Source organism: Astatotilapia calliptera, chromosome 17, assembly GCF_964374335.1.
Source record: "Astatotilapia calliptera chromosome 17, fAstCal68.1, whole genome shotgun sequence".
Classification (NCBI taxonomy): Eukaryota; Metazoa; Chordata; class Actinopteri; order Cichliformes; family Cichlidae; genus Astatotilapia; species Astatotilapia calliptera.
In genome coordinates, this window is record NC_137438.1 from 2,604,237 (window position 1) to 2,620,717 (window position 16,481).

At 39.9% G+C, this 16,481-nt stretch overlaps 1 protein-coding gene across 1 annotated transcript; it reads left to right on the forward strand.

The window, feature by feature from the left end:
* Positions 1-25: 25 nt before the first annotated feature.
* On the forward strand, positions 26-12,740 carry pnpla3 (patatin-like phospholipase domain containing 3). The gene is made up of 9 exons (XM_026146758.2): positions 26-338; positions 1,852-2,084; positions 2,166-2,231; positions 4,822-5,031; positions 11,030-11,090; positions 11,204-11,377; positions 11,468-11,600; positions 11,712-11,819; positions 12,028-12,740. The coding sequence occupies exons 1-9, from the start codon at positions 152-154 to the stop codon at positions 12,248-12,250; spliced, it is 1,395 nt and encodes a 464-aa protein (XP_026002543.1). The 5' UTR covers positions 26-151; the 3' UTR covers positions 12,251-12,740.
* The last annotated feature ends 3,741 nt before the right edge of the window (positions 12,741-16,481 follow it).

Sequence of the window (16,481 nt, forward strand, 5' to 3'; positions counted from 1 at the left end):
CATTGAACGCACCACAGTTTGTTTTTATAGCTGGTTGTTGACTTGTTGCGTGCGTTCCTTCTGGCCGCGCGGCGGTGACAGGCTTGACAGCTTGGTGTCCTGCTCAGTCTTCGTTACCTGTCAGAATACCCCAGCGAGGGAATGCCCCGCTATGTTCGACTTAAGCCGTGGCTGGAACCTGTCCTTCGCTGGTTGCGGGTTCCTGGGCATTTACCATATCGGAGTAGCCAGCTGCCTGCTGGAGAAAGCTCCGTACCTTATCAAAGAGGCCACTAAGCTGTATGGGGCTTCGGCCGGTGCGCTGACCGCCTCGATGCTCGCCAGCAAGGCACCCATAGGTAAGATACAATGCTGGGGCTCGGTAGCCTGAATAATAATGTACACTTAAAATCATATTCATTACCGAATATGATCTGATAGCCTGCTGGGGATATGTATAAATATGGGTTCAGCTTGTGTAGATAGCAGGCGTCTGTAGAGTTAGCAGGCGTAAAGAAAGTTGCACTTGACAAGAGCGATTTAGGTCGATTTCATAAACAACACGAACCTTAAAGTTAGTAGAAAGTTGTATACATTGTAAATATACTATGAAATATTTGTATATACGAAACGTTGTTTAAAACATAGGCTACTTATAGTTAAAACCATTTACATGTTAGCATGCAGATATATGAAATAAAGTAATAATAAACGTTTATATCTAAGGAACCTTTCAGATTTCTACAGTAGAAAACAGTAGAAACCCTAAAAAAGGGAGAGAAAACATCAAAACAAAACAATCACATGAAGCCCCCAAGATAAAAATAAATAAATAAATATATAACCTTTTAGAGTGTAAAGCTATTAAACCGGATCATTGGGGCAGTTCCACATGTTCCACATTAAATGTACTGTAAATTCACTTGTAATAATAAATAATAATGGACTGCATTTATATAGCGCTTTACAATTCCACTATTCATTCACACACTGGTGGAGGCAGCTACAGTTGTAGCCACAGCTGCCCTGGGGCAGACTGACAGAGGCGAGGCTGACATATCGCACCGTCGGCCTCTCTGGCCAACACCAGTAGGCGGTAGGTGAAGTGTCTCGCCCAAGGACACACCGACCGAGACTGTCCGAGCCGGGGCTCGAACCGGCAACCTTCCGATTACAAGACGGACTCTCAACTCTTCCCATATGGAAAAGATATATATAAATCTTATAACGTTTGTATCTGTCTTGTGTGAAACTTGTATGTAAAGCATATAAGAGTGAAAACAGATATAAGATCCCTTGAAAAATTATATAATGAAACTTGTATGTTTTGGATACTTACGAAAACAATGTATGAAAGTAATGAGAAAGTGGCCACTTTCATGAGTAAATCATGTAAGCCTTATATGATTTACTCATGAAAGTGGCCACTTTCATGAGTAATCACATATCAGTTTTTACTATTTCTTTTCCATATGGGTTGAGCCACCATCGCCCCTTAAGCACAACTAAGAGTGTAATAGTCTAGTAGCTAATTTCTGTTCAAGGTTACATATTACTTGTCAGTAACTTGAGACCAGTAGTACTATAAACTTAAGACAGCAATTCATATATGTGCAAGGCTTATACAGAGCAGGCAGAGAATGTCTTTCATTGATATACATGTATATATATGTATAGGTTGTGTTCAAATGGGACTGGCTCATACCACAACATGACTGTGCTTGAGTCAGAGGCACTCTTTCACTTTCTTTCTCATGATGAAGCAATCATTACAGACCGATCTCATCTGTAAACCTAGACTGACGCCCAGGTTATCATCGATAGCGTCAGACAATACTGATACAGGTTTAATTAGTGTGTTTTCATTCCCAGCTAAATGCTGTGAAGATGTGATTGAGGTGGCTAAGGAGGCCAGAAAGAGAAACCTGGGCCCCCTGCATCCAACTTTCAACCTGATTAAGGTGTTAAGGTCTGGCCTGAATCGCAACCTGCCCTCTGACGCACACACCCTGGCCTCAAAGCAACTGTGCATCTCTCTGACCAGAGTGAGTGATGGGGAGAATGTGCTCGTGTCAGAGTTTGACTCCAAAGAGGAGCTCATTCAGGTGAGGACAAAGAGGTGGTGGGTATATTCCACATAACAGGGAATGGGTGTTCTGTAGTTTAACCTTGTGCTCTATCCACAGGCGCTCATCTGCAGCTGTTTCATCCCCATCTACTGTGGACTGATTCCTCCGTGCTTCAGAGGAATGGTAGGTTTGCTTCTTTACATGTATGTATGCGTGTTTCTGCTTTGGGGAAGCAGACGCACACATGTGACTAAAAAGAACAGAAAAAGAAGAAGGAAGCTTGAGCAGTGAAGAAAAAATGTAGCAATAAGCAAAGTTGAAAAGCGCTGAGTGGATGCAAAAGAGTGTAAAAAATGTTATTGAGACGTGGCTCGTCTTGTATAATCACATTTGATTTTAGCTTCTTTTAAGCATTAAACATGAAGAAGGAAAATACACATTTAATATACAGAGTAAAGACTGTGGGATGGCTTTGTGTAGTAGTCAATCTGAGCAGTGATAAAGAAGCTGCAGGTCCCAGCATATAGCTGTTTGCTTTACTGTGACTTATCAGCAGCTCTTGGACTTTGGCAGCAATCTCATTCAGTAATCAGCTCAACTCTCCTATTACCACAATTATAATTGAGACACTCATGACTGGATTTAGATCCAGTTATAGAATAATATAATAGCAAAATCACAAAAGTGGAGTTCATCATAGTCACAGCAGATAAAAATAATAAACCTGATAACAAATCAAGAAATGTAACATCTTCTAGAATTCAACCCCATTTCCTTGAAATTGCCTAACAAATACACAAACATTAAGTGTGTTGACTGGTTTATGCTAAAAATAATGGAGATATCTGGCAAATTACAGCTATGGTAACACTAATCACATAATTAATACGACCATATAGAGAAATGAATGTAGAAGCTGTTGGTTTGTTGACTTACATTCTGAAGCCTCTGATTTAATAAACAGGTGATTAATATTTTCAAAAGAATGAAATGTATTCAGGAGTGATTTTCACTGACTTAGCCGAATGTGCTGACGTAACATGTATTGAGAAAAGTCAGTGCTTTATGAATGGCAGAGTTTAGAGTCAGACTCCTTTGGAGTCAGCGTCTAGTAACCTTGAATGATATCACACTTTCAGGGACTTACTTGGACTTTTCCCTTTCGGCTCTTCACTTGTCTGAGGAAGCACAGGCTTTGCTGGGACTTACAACGTACAGTGTGTTAATTTAGAGTGAGATATCTAAATGACTGTAAGTGTTACGTTCACAGTAAAATGCCTGTTCTGAACTTTTTAAATCTGCACCTACAAATGTCATTCAGAAGAGAAACTAAAACTACAAGTGAAACTAAAAAGAAACTTGACTGTTGTTATACTGAGTTATACTGAAGTTCAGTTGATATTGGTGTCGTAAAAATGACAGCAGGGCTGAGTTACTCCACATTTTTGTAGTTTAGTGATAATCAGATTCCCACTATCAGAGAATGTCAATTTTCAGTTACACTTACAGTTCATACATGTTTCATTTATTAAAAAGAGTCCAACAACAAACACTGATGTTATAGAAATGCCATGTTTAGCAGACATGGTGGATTAATAATAACAAGAATGTACTTTGATTTACAAAAGGGAATGAAAGTCTTAAAGAAAACAGAAAAAACAAATAATATTGAAAATCCTCAAATAAATTGTGTCAGTTAAAATTTATTTAAATTCTCATTTACAATTGAAGCAGCTGACATGTCAGTGTGATAACAAAATCTAAAAGCTTTGTAATCAAAGATAAACACAGTGACAAAAATCAGGGTCCAACTTAAAAAAATAAAATTCAGTGTTGTAAATGAATATAGGCATTTATAATGTGTAAAATCAAATGCAGTTGGTACAGTCAAAGATTTGTAAACTCCATCCAAACAACAAAACAGGACACCTGGTTTCTTTTCACCCTGTGTAGACGTTGTTGTCTGAAACTTGGTGCTGAAGTTCAGTGTGAACACAGAAAAGGGAGTACAGCTCAGTAAGCTAATGTGCGATTTCACTGAACTGTGTGTTCCACGGCTGGTTGTGTATGCACATGCAGACAGATGTCTAACATCAGGTGTAGTTTTCTAATAAAGTTCTTTTTTTTCACTTTGCCTGAAATGTTTGGGAACGTTGTTCTGCCACAGATCTGACTCCAGTCGGATGTCTCCAAATACTAAAGAAACAAATAAAAAGTGCTAAAACCTTTAAAACCTTTAGCTATTACTATTAAGGAAATTATAACAAAATTGTAACAAAATAGTAATTATAGCATATTTAAGTTAATTAAATACACTCATGTAGCAAAGATTCATTTAAAAAGAACATCATGTTTTTACTCTGTGTGCACAGTCAACTGTTCCCTTACTGACCTACTTTCCGTCACGCTTTTAAGCGCTTTAAATGAGAAAACCCTGCTTTCGTATCCCATTGGTTGAGAGAATGAAATGTAATCAGAATTTTTCATTACATAAAAACTGGGTAAAGTCTTTAAAATTGTGTGAAATGTGAAGCCTGGGTTTTAATATTGTAAGTGTCCTGTGTGATGGTAGGTGAGAGCAGCCACAGGAAAAATTAGATGGTGGATCAAAATGTGCATACCAAAAAAGTTTGTAGTTTGTGCATGGCCCAGGTATCAGGGTATAGCAGAAATGAATAGTTTCCTTGTGCTTCATTGTGGCCTGTTCTATAAATGACAACCAAGAGTGATGTGTTTATTCCAGGTATATTGGTAACTGTCTGTGTGTGTTCAGCGTTATGTAGACGGTGGGATCAGTGATAACCTGCCTCAGTCAGAGCTGAAGAACACCATCACCATATCTCCTTTCTCTGGCGAAAGTGACATCTGTCCACGGGATAAGTCCACCAGCTTTCATGAGCTGCGTTTCACTAACACCAGCATCCAGATGAACATGGGCAACATGTACCGCCTCAGCAGGGCTCTCTTTCCACCAGAACCCAAGGTAGGTACCTGTGCAGCATTAGCACACTGGAGGCGATGTACTCGTTGTGCATTGCACTGAAGCTGATGGTCAGTTTCTTGCAGACATTCCAGGCTTTGGTTGCGTAGGCCATGTAATGTATTTACTACCAGGCCATATGTCAATCAGCAGTATCTTGCACTCTCACTGATAGTCGCTTCTGTCACATGTTTTTAAGTAGAGAATAGAAGGAAGGAGACCCCTACTTAAGATTTTCATCTTTTAAAGTTGAAAATCTAAAATAACAAAACAGTAAATCAATCATTCTTTCACCTTTACAAGGATTAACAATAGTAGTAAAAGCATCTGTGCGTAGGCAAAGGGTCAATCCTTTGTCACCAGACAAGAACCTCAGAAGCGGCGGTCTTTGATGGTAGGGCTGCTCGATTATGGCAAAAATGATAATCACGATTATTTTCACTGAAATTGAGATCACGATTATTTGACGATATTTATTTAACCCTTTAAGACCTACTATAGAACCAAGTCCACCAGAGCTTATATTATTTTTATTTATTTTTTTTACATGCTGTAGTGCCATTTGTGGGAGCATTTCAAGTTGCTATACATCAATACAACTGTTATAGCCCATATTTTAATAATATGTATGCATTAAGTCCATAGTAATTACATAAATTGCAAAAAAGTGCAATAAACTAAAAAAAATTGAAAATCGCTTTTGTTTTGTTTACATATATTTCTACTTGGAGAAATTTAAGAGGTTTATCCCTCAAAACTTTAAATACAATAAAGTTGCAAAAAATAGTTTCCCACCACGGGAAATTTACTTTGAGTGTCTTCATAGTTTTATTTTGGAGATACAGCAATTTTTATATACTGCAGGAAAAACAAAAAACAATCCTATGATGCAAATTTGCAAAGAAAACAGCAGGTGCATCATTTCACTGTGGGAAGTGTTACGAACAGCTGATAGGAACGGCAAAGCGTGTTTCTGGAATATTATGTTTTTGTTCCTGCAAGAGTTTTTTATGCAGTTTTTGCAAAGCTATATGTGGAAGGAAACCGTGACCGAGGACAAGCTGATGGCATCAGATGTAAGTACAACTCCTCCGGTTTCATATGCAAAACAAATTATTGCGCTAGCTTACACGGTTCAGGTTCTACAGGGATTTAAAAATAGTTACACAAAACGGAGCGTGCTGCTCTGATCAGCTTTAAAGGGTTAACAATGACTTTAAAAAATAATATAAAATAGTGTGCAACACCACTGAAGTTTTTTTCTTTTAAACTCTCTTTTCAACCAACGGCAGTCACTCTCCAAATAACTTCTGCTTAGCTTTCCGAGCTTCCCTCGGGTCCTCTTAATCAGCGGTCTCCAACCTTTTTTGCGCCACGGACGGTTTATGCCCGACAATATTTTCACGGACCGGCCTTTAAGGTGTCGCGGATAAATGAGGGAGGGGCTAATAATCGGCTCAGTCATTTTTAATGATCGTTGAAAGCCCAGATCGTAATCGTGATTAAAATTCAATTAATTGAGCAGCCCTATTTGATGGAGTCGCCAAAGCCTGGAAAGCGTGTGTAAAGCAGCTCTGAGACACTGCCAGCAAACTAAGCACCACTCAAGTGCTGTTTGAGCATCTCCCAGCAGCAAGGTAAAACCTGCACCACACACCTCTGCCATGGCCTCAAACCAAACATAGCTGTGCAGTGTGATGGAAGAGACATTGGGAGCACTGGTGGTTGAGCCTCGGACCCAGTGTAAACCACTTTCTCTGTGTTTTCTAGTAGCCTAGAGCACAACACCTTCTTCCTGTATTTACCTTTGTTGCTCCCGCCCCAGAAGCATCTGGCCACTGAGCAGGCTGAAGTGTCGCATTTTGGTTTGCTTGGAGTTCACTTGATTTTTCTGTGTGAAAACGAACCAAAGCACAGGAAAAAGCTACATGTTTACAAACCCGTCAGCTAATTCAGAGTAATTCAGAGTAAATGAACTATAACTATGTGAAAACATTGATACGCAGACACGAATCAATACTAAAAATGACTCATTTGCGACAGTATCGTTACCAACAGCGCAGCCTTTGGCTCTTCCAGCTAACAGCTTCCCTGCAGGTAGGCATACAGGAGCTGCTCTGACTCAACCACCGGTTTCAAAAGTCCTGCTTTGAAGCACTGAGATGAGCTTTGCTGCGATTTGTTGCAAAAAAAGCTGTGACGAGAAGGGGGTGGGGCTTACTCTGAGACCGCATGCTCATTGGCTGCTGACTAGTGTTAGCCCTTTGTTAACCAGTAAGTTTTTAACCAGCTGGCTTTGTGCAACAGATAAATTGAATCATATTTTCAAAATGTACTAAATATTTATATTCAGTATGACCAAAAATGTTTAGAGACGTGAACACAACCACAGCTGTCACCATATGGTGGCTTTTATATGGAACGCAGGTTTAAGACACCAAACTCTATGTCAGTGCTTTTAATGTGAACACCACTTTATGAGGAATTTCAGAATCAGAATACTTTAATAATCCCTAAGGAAATCATGTTTCAAGACGTGACCCCATGAAACATTAAAGTTAGCTGTTTAACACGCAAAAAACAGCAGAATTAGCTGCCTGTGAAGTTATGTTTAAGGTAACAGCTAGCAGCTATGGTTGATAGTAAACTGACAAAATTACTGTGGGAGCTGGGCAGCTAATTTGATTAGCTCTGCTGACGGTTAATAGACAGCGTCAATGTAACGCTGTTAAGCTTCAGATAAACAATGAGAAAAATCTACAACAACTAGACAGAAATAATGCAAGTCCACCTTATAACTCTATATCTGCAACAAAATATGGTGCAAAGTCATTAGAAGCTCAGCGCTACCTCAGACTACCTATTGTCGGATTTTGTGCTTTTTTGCATTACCTAAGAGAATCTTTAAATATTTGTCATATATCTGTAGTGACTCTCTGTGCTTGTATATTGTAACATTTACCTACTAACTGTTGTCACAGTGGCTGCTCTGCAGGAGAAGTCAAAGTGGTGTTGTACACTATCTTTCATTTTTATTACAGTAGTTGTTCTAAGTGCCTCAAGTGAACACTATGTACAGTTGATTTTCCTGATGTCTGTGCCACAGAGGTCCTATGGTGCTGAATGCAACATTAACCTAAATCTTAAAACATCTGTTAAATGAATATCCCCTGAACAGAAATTCCCCAAAATTCTCAGATTTGGTTTTAGGCCTTTAAGTGCCTTTTTAATGTAATTGTTATTATTCAAACTGAAGCCAAGTTTCCTTTTGTTATTTCCTGCCACTGTGATGACTGTCAGTTAACCTCTAAGATAAGGTGACCTTTGACCTTGTTGCAGTACATCTATTTGCTGTATCATTGCTATATAGCCTCACCCCCTTATCTGGGTCCTATGATTTTGTCAATGAGCTCACTTATCTGTGTCTGGGGGATGTGTGTGTTTTTTCCTGGAATGACATCACTATATCACTTCACCTGAAAAACAAGTGCACACATTACATGCCTGAACAAAGTGAGTCCTTAATACAAACATACAGGCTTGGCAAATATGTGTCTCCTGTGGCCTGACCATCCCAGCCAATGAAATGAGCATCTCCTAACAATGTCACAGCTTGCTGGTATTGAAGCTATTACACAATAAAACAAACTGACAGTAGACCTAATGACACGACTCTGTACCTTTCACTTGCCAAAACACTTTAATAGCATAACAATGAAAGGCATGTATATTTAGTTTTAACAATGCTAAACTGTATATTAGGAAGTATTTGACCTTTTTAGGGAGATTGTGTCAATATTACAGTATTACAATTCCAACAAGCTTAAAAGTCAACGTCTTGGTGTGACCACCTTCATGACTCCTTCATTTTTGATAAGATCATCAACGCCAGTAGCTGAAATACAGCGTCAAACCATGACAGACCGTGTTTTACGGATTGCTGTATACACTCATATTTACATGTCTCCTGGCTTCCAACATTCCAAGACTCCTTTTCAGTTCACTTGATATGTAATTTATTTCTTTTCCCCATTTCCTTTCCTTGAAATGACTTTCACTGAGATAATTTCTGACGAGGCTTTGGTGAACAATAGATGGATCAACTGAAAGCCCACATGCAATTCTCAGGTCCTCTGGCAGGATTTGTTTACTTCTTAAGGTCATGACATTTAGGTACCAAGTGTCTGCTGCAGATAGGCCAGCCATTTCTTCTTTTGTCTTCCACTTTCCTCAAAGACACGCTGCACACCATGCCATGATATGCCAAGTTTTCAGCTAATAGCTCTTTGGAATCACCTTTATTGGTACAAAAGTACTACTTGACACCTTTCAAGATGTTATCTATGACAGAGATTCTACGTTTTTTGCTAGTTTAAACATAACACAGGTTCATCCCTTGAGTTAGGTGCTTATTTATCCTTGAATGACTCACAGCTCAGGTTCAAGTGGCTTAGCAAACAAGAAAAAACACCTGTTCGGGTACTCAGGTACAAGGACTTGAGTGAAAGTGAGTGAAAAAGCAGCCAATGTCCAAAGAAAAACTTTTAAAGACCTTCAAAACCCCACAGAACTGTTGCTCAAGAGTGTTAAAAAATTCAAGTCTGACTCCTTGGAGGCAAAATATAAATAAATTAGGAGTTATACAGATTCAGACACAGTACTGTATGACAGTTATGGAAGATGCCAATAGAAAGCAATGAGTCACAGTTCCCATCAGAGGAAAGACATGCAGGGAATGAAATGAACTTGCTTGCTTAGTGGAATATCTTAATGGAGCAGCTTGTGGTATGGAGCTCAGGTCCAAGAAGACAAAGTTCATGACCAACAACACCCAGGCAAGTGAGACCAAATATTCAGTGGAGGCTGGTAACCGTGAAGACTTCCAGCTACCTCGGTTCAGTCATATCAGGTGAAAAATTAAATCCTGAGATTTTGGCAAGTATACCAAAGACAACAACTGCAATAATAAGACGTGAGGCCAGCCAGAGAGAAACATCTGATTGCACTTACAGTGTCAATCTTCGCCTATGAAATGTACACACTCACAGCAGAACTTCAAACAATGATTAGATGCTGCAGGAAGATTTTAAATATATGAAGGCAGTGCCGCTTCTGGAATAATGTCCACAATGTTCACATGTGGATTTTTCTTTGCATGAACTTTGTGTAAGGACTACACTTCTCCTCCAGAGTCGACTCAGAGACATGGACGACTCATATCTGTTTTTAATGCAGTGCGACCTGAGAGCCCAAAGATCACGGGCAACCAATATTCAGTTCTGGCCTTGTCCCTCGCACACAGAGACTTCTCCAGGTTTTCTGAATCTTCTGATAACATTATGAGCTGTAAATAATGACATAGTCAGCCTTCAGAATTTCACCTTGAAGATCACTATTTTGAAATTGTCCCATGGACTAGTTCTTTTTGGGCGTGCTCAGATTGGTATACCATAATTTGTAGAAACATTTTTGCACACTGGTAAACCTCTGCTCATCTTTGCGTTCTTAAACTCTGCTTCTCTAACATCCTGTTTTTTATACCAAATCGCTTACTGACCTGCTGTCGATCAACCTAATTACTTCATTTTAGTACCACCTACTTTTCCACCCTTTGTTGAACCATCCTAGCTTTTTTATGCCTTCAAATCCATCCATCATCTTTTTCTTATCCTATTCATGGTCCCGGGGGGCTGGAGCATATCCTAGATGACATAAGAGAGAGGCAGACAACATTTCACACTTACATTCACACTTAGGGCCAATTTAGAATCACTAATTAACCTAACCCCACTAACTTCACGGAGATGGAGAAGCTAGAGAACTAGGAGAGAACCCATGCAGACATGGGGAGAACATGCAAATTGGTGGGGGGTGGATCTTGATATATCTATGATGATATTTTTTATGAAGAAGTAAAATGTCTTATTGTAAATATTTAACTTTTTTCCATTTTGAATGAATTGCAGCTTTATTAGATATATTTTCTGCCTCCCGTCCACAGGTGCTGGCTGAGATGTGTCAGAGCGGTTATAAAGATGCTCTACGCTTTCTTGAAGAGAACAGTGAGTCCTCTATTCCTTGGTTGCTTTGGTCATTCTCCAACTTACACACTTTCATATCAGCCTCTAGTTTGACATTTGGACTGTGTTACCTATGTGGTGTTTTTTGGTTGCAGACCTGCTTGCACTGGAGTGTCCCACTGCTGGCCCTTCCCTGCCAGAGAGCTCGATCAGCTGCTGCAACAATACTGAAACAACCAAGGAGTGGGTGCTCCGAAGGCTCCGACTACTTCGTAAACAGCACTGTGGGGTGGATGAACACATTAGTCTGCCTACTTCAATCAAGAAAGGTAAGGTATCATCCCAGAATAAGCACAGATTGAATCATTCTTCTTTAAAATGTTTAAAGAACTGCATCCTATTCTGTATGTGGCTGTCAGTGTTCTGTGAGGCCTGCCAAGAGAGATCCGGACTGTATGGCAGGGTATCTGGGATGCTGCCAGTAAGGGTGGCCTCCTACATGCTCATGCCATACACACTTCCTGTACAGTCAGCATACTCAGTGGCCCAGAGGTAAGACAGAGGTCGCATCAATAACGGTATATCACTTTTAACCAAATGAGCTTTGAACTTAAAATTAGCTGGTGTCAAATCCGTGACCATTACCACTTTGCTTTGGACCAGGTTTGTAGAGTGGATCCCAGAGGTGCCCGCTGATGTCCGTTGGCTGTTTGAGGTGGCAGGTGATGTTTACAGACAGGCCTGGAAAGGAGAACAAGCCAGCGCTATGAGGTGACAGAAAATATGGCATACAGAGTCATTTTCAAACAAACGTTAGAGGTTTAGCGTCAGACGCTTTCAGACATGTCCTCTTTCTAATAATCTGAAAGCTGGAAAAATATCTGTCTTCATTTTTTTCTGTTTTCACTATTCTCATTGTGGAGTCCAGATCACCTCTCACTTCTATACATGAATCTTGTTTCCATTGCTTTTTGTACAGTGAGCCCTGCCTGAGGAAATGCCTGAGTGTTCCACCGCTATCTTCGGAGTGCGGGCCCAGTCAGAAAGATATCCCACCTGCTCTTTCCTCTGTCGAGCTCCACAGCAACTACTGGGAAATCCCCAAATCTGCCTTCTCCGCGTCTCATCAGAGCCATCCAGCCATCGATCCCTCCTCCCCACAGGATGTCTGCTTCTTTGTTGGCATCCAAGATGAACCATAGAACGTTCACAACAGTCAGATGCTCCAGGACCTGAACTTTAACAGAAACACGGTCTAATGTCAGCTCTCTTGTTGAGACAAGGATGGATCGATGGATGGTAGAAATTTTAGCCAGTACTCACTGGTGTGTATCTGTTTTTTACACTGACTCTGAACACTCCATCCAGTGCAAAGAGTATTGTACTTCTGTGATGTGTTTTATGACCTAAATCGGTGCGCAGCACAGTATGATATCTATCTACTTCCCTAAATATTTTTAGGTTTAAAATATGCATTCATAGGAACCATCCCAGTGCATTCAATGACAGCTTCTTTCTTTCCCTTCAAATATTGACTCCTTCTTCATTTCACCACGCTGATGGACTTGTACCGTTGAGTGATATGTCCAAGGTTTGTGGTCCCAATCACTAATTTAAAGTTTTTTTCAGTATATAATGATTTTAATTTTCTAAATAATTAATACTCCACAGAGTAAAACGGGTACCAAAGAAGGCGGGGCTACCGTGTGAAGGTGTCCTTTGGTTCTCAGTGCGATCAAATTCCAGAGAGACTGATTGTATTCAGTATAATGTGAAACTAGGGAGTGAGACCTCAAAGTCATCAGGAGTCTTTTTTTAGGTCATAGCTGAAAGCTGTTTTACTAAAAAGAGACTTTTTGCAACTACAGGGGTCAGTCTGTGGTGGCCTTTAAGGAGAATGCAAGTTTAAGGCACTTCCTTATTGCCTTTTAAACCTGAAATCTATTTATTATATATAAAGGCTCTAATATTACAAATCTTGGTGCAACAATCCTTAGCATTAATCCAGGTGACCTTTCCAGGATTTTTGAGTAAAACCAAGTTGTTCACTTAATTGGAACTTTTAACTCTTCGTCATTGCAGCTGTCTTGTATTAGTAAATCTCTACTGCATAAGGAGAGGCTATTTCACATGATTGGGCAGAGTTATGTGTGATGATGGGTCTGGGGTAAAAAGCTGTTCCTGAGACTGGTTGCCTATTATTTGGCGACTCTTCTAAGCTGATGATGACCTGGATGTGATGAGTGTCTGAGAATGTTAGTGGTTCTGTTTTGGCAGCGGTGTCTGTAGATATGTTCAAGGGAGAGAAGAAGGCAGCCAAAGCTGTTTTGTGCAGTAGTAATGACCCATGCCCAAATTACTAGTCGGCCACTGAAACCTGAAATGTTTCTGCTAGAGAAAATGCACTGAAGCTGACATTTTCAGGTTAAAGGCTGGTTCTGGTCCTGGGCCAGCTAGGCAAAGGGGAATGCAATCAGTAGTACAAGTCACATCAGCCCATTGCTTCTGGCCAATAATGCAGTGCATAGGCTGAATGCTGATTGGCTGAAAGGAAGCGTAAACTGAAAAGGGAATGACCACAGCCTTAATCTGCAGTACAAAGAATTTCTTTGTGCACTATGAACTCTGTAATTCCAGCAAAAGGACCAACAGAACCACAAACAAGAGTGGCCCATGTTCCAGTTATTAAACAGTACATGTATGTTTTTAAACTATAGCAGCAATGTCAAGTTGTTTGCATCTGCAAAGTGCTCTGTAGCACCGACACAGTACCGTGCTGGAGCCAATACGTTCCATTTTTATAGGACAAACGCACAGTTTTAGCATGGATGAAGACATGGTCCAGTACACCACAAAACTTTACAAACTTTTAACACTTTAGACATTGCACAGGCACAGTATTCAGACATGCCATTAAACTGTCTTCTGTAGGCGATAATAACTCTCCCATAACATATAATTCAGTGTTAAATAAGTAACAGTCGGCTGCCTGAAGCCCGCCATACAATAATGGCTTTTATATCTAAGTTGCAGCTCACTGTAAGTATAACTTTCAGGGTGACTGACTTGAAATGGAAAAGTAATGTTAAATATTGAGATGTATCTACCAAACAGCACAAGTCATGTTATTCACTTTCAAATCATTTTGAGCCATAAAGCCAGCGGCAGACCTTTGCTAATGGTTCCAACACTGAAGCTCAATAACCGCCATCAGATGTGGTTATTGAGCTTCTTCCTCTGTAAGGTGACCAAACTTTTGCACATGTCACAGTCACAATTTTTATTTGTTATATTATTAAGTTCAAAATTAAAAGATAACAGTGCAATGACCTTTGAAGACAGGCTTGTTTTAATTCCCTTCTTTTAAGTATAAAATATCAACTCAATGTGCTATTTCCCAGAGATTTGCTGGTATTTACATGGTCAGACCTTGAAATATTGAAATGTTTTGTTTCCCGCAAATGTAATTTGTGTTAAGGCACTGTGATATTTCAAGATTAAACAATTGATTCCATTGCTGTAAATGGTAAATGGACTGATTCTTATATGGCACTTTTCTACTCTCCTGGAGTACTCAAAGCACTTTATACAACATAAAGCCACATGTGGTCTCAGCCACATTTGCACATGAGGCTGTGAAACACAAAGATTCATCCTGACACAAGAGAACTTCAGAAGTCATCCGCAACAACGGGAGAAAGTCCCAGAAGGATTACAATCTCAGGAGCAGTCCATAATTCAAGTGTGTATGGTAGAGCAGACACCTGCAAGTGTGACTAAAATATGATCACAAAACAACAAAAATATGCACGTTCTATATATAAAGTCAAACACGGAGAGTTCCTGCACAAGTGCAGTGATTTTGACTGGATGGCTGATATAGTTTTGAAACAAACCTCCTCATTCTTCATGCAGCGCATGAAAAAACCTGCTCTCCTCTTTCTCCAGGTGAAGAACACCTTTCAGCTCCAGGCCCTATTTGATTTAGAATACTTCTTGATGTTCCTGAGTTTGTTGACTATTTTTATTTTTTGTTTTCTAATATTATTAAGGCAAAGTTTGTCTTTGTGACATGACATGCGCTAAAGCAAATCTGATTAATATCTGACTCTAATGGAAACAATAAAAATAGTTCATGTTGTATTGTACTCTGATTACCTTATTTTAATCTGTGCAGCCTTTTCCTTTACCATAAATGTATGTACACAGGAAACACACAGACCTCTTGCCTTGCAACTCCTCCCACGTGGCCCTACTAAGCCAATCAAATGCTTTATTTAGAGCACGTGTGAAAATGGAAAACTATTGTTGGACTGTAACTTCTTTGTTTTATTTGACAGCCAGTTGATTACCATGTGCAGACACGGATTCAATTCTTAGGCTACTATAAAATACATTGCATTGGATTCCTATCTGCATGTGAGTTAGTAGCCCCAATGAATAATTATAATTCAGTTTCATGCACTGCAGACAACCCCAGAGTGATGCATGAATTCATGCAAAATGATAGTATGTTTATTAACACGCAAACAACTAAAGATCTGACAGAAATGTTTTCTTACATGTCAGCTGTTACACATACAGGAAGGAATCGTTTGTAATAAGGCAACTCCCTGGATATCTTGATGCATGCTCAATCATCCAGGTGAATCCAGAAAGGTTGATTCTGTTCATCTGGATGTTTTCAGTGGGAGGAACGTTTGGTCAATCATCCAAGTGTATACTTCAGTCAATGTTTTTCCCACTGAAAACGCTACGTCCAGATGAACAGAATCAACCTTTTGGAACTCCCTGGATAAGTCCAGGAGTCCACCCAAGTCTCAGTTCTCAGGACCACGCAGTCTCCACGAATTCTTGTCAGAAGATTTCACCCTTATATTATAAAAATGGAACGTAGAACCTCCACTATTCATTAAATCAAACTTCAGACTCCCAACCAGTTGATTCATTGAGTAATGATTCCACATTTTCCTCAAATTATAGACCCCTTCCCATGTAAATTATTCATTTGTTTCCAGAGTCAGTATTGTATCACAGCTGATTTTCCCTGCTGTGTCAGTAGTTTTGTTAATGTTACTAAACATCCAGGAGGTATCCAGGGCTGTTTACAGGACTTTTGAAATGGAGTGGCATAAAGGGCCCAAGAACACTTTTGCAAAGTGTTAATTTAAGGTTTGGTGGTGATGGTGGGAGGGGTCAGTGGCACCCTAGTTCTCACTCCAGACACACCCCTGCTTCTCCCTGAGCACCACTCATGTAGATGAAAACTAGCTTGTAGCTTGGTGTTTCCTTAAAATCGCGATTCGCTGACTGAACACACATTTCGTATTTCCATCAATATGTGACTGTGTAATCTCAGAAAATACCCGTTTTGCTTGGCACGGCTCTAACGACCACGGGACGGGGGAGTTCGAGGATGAAGGGACGTGTTGC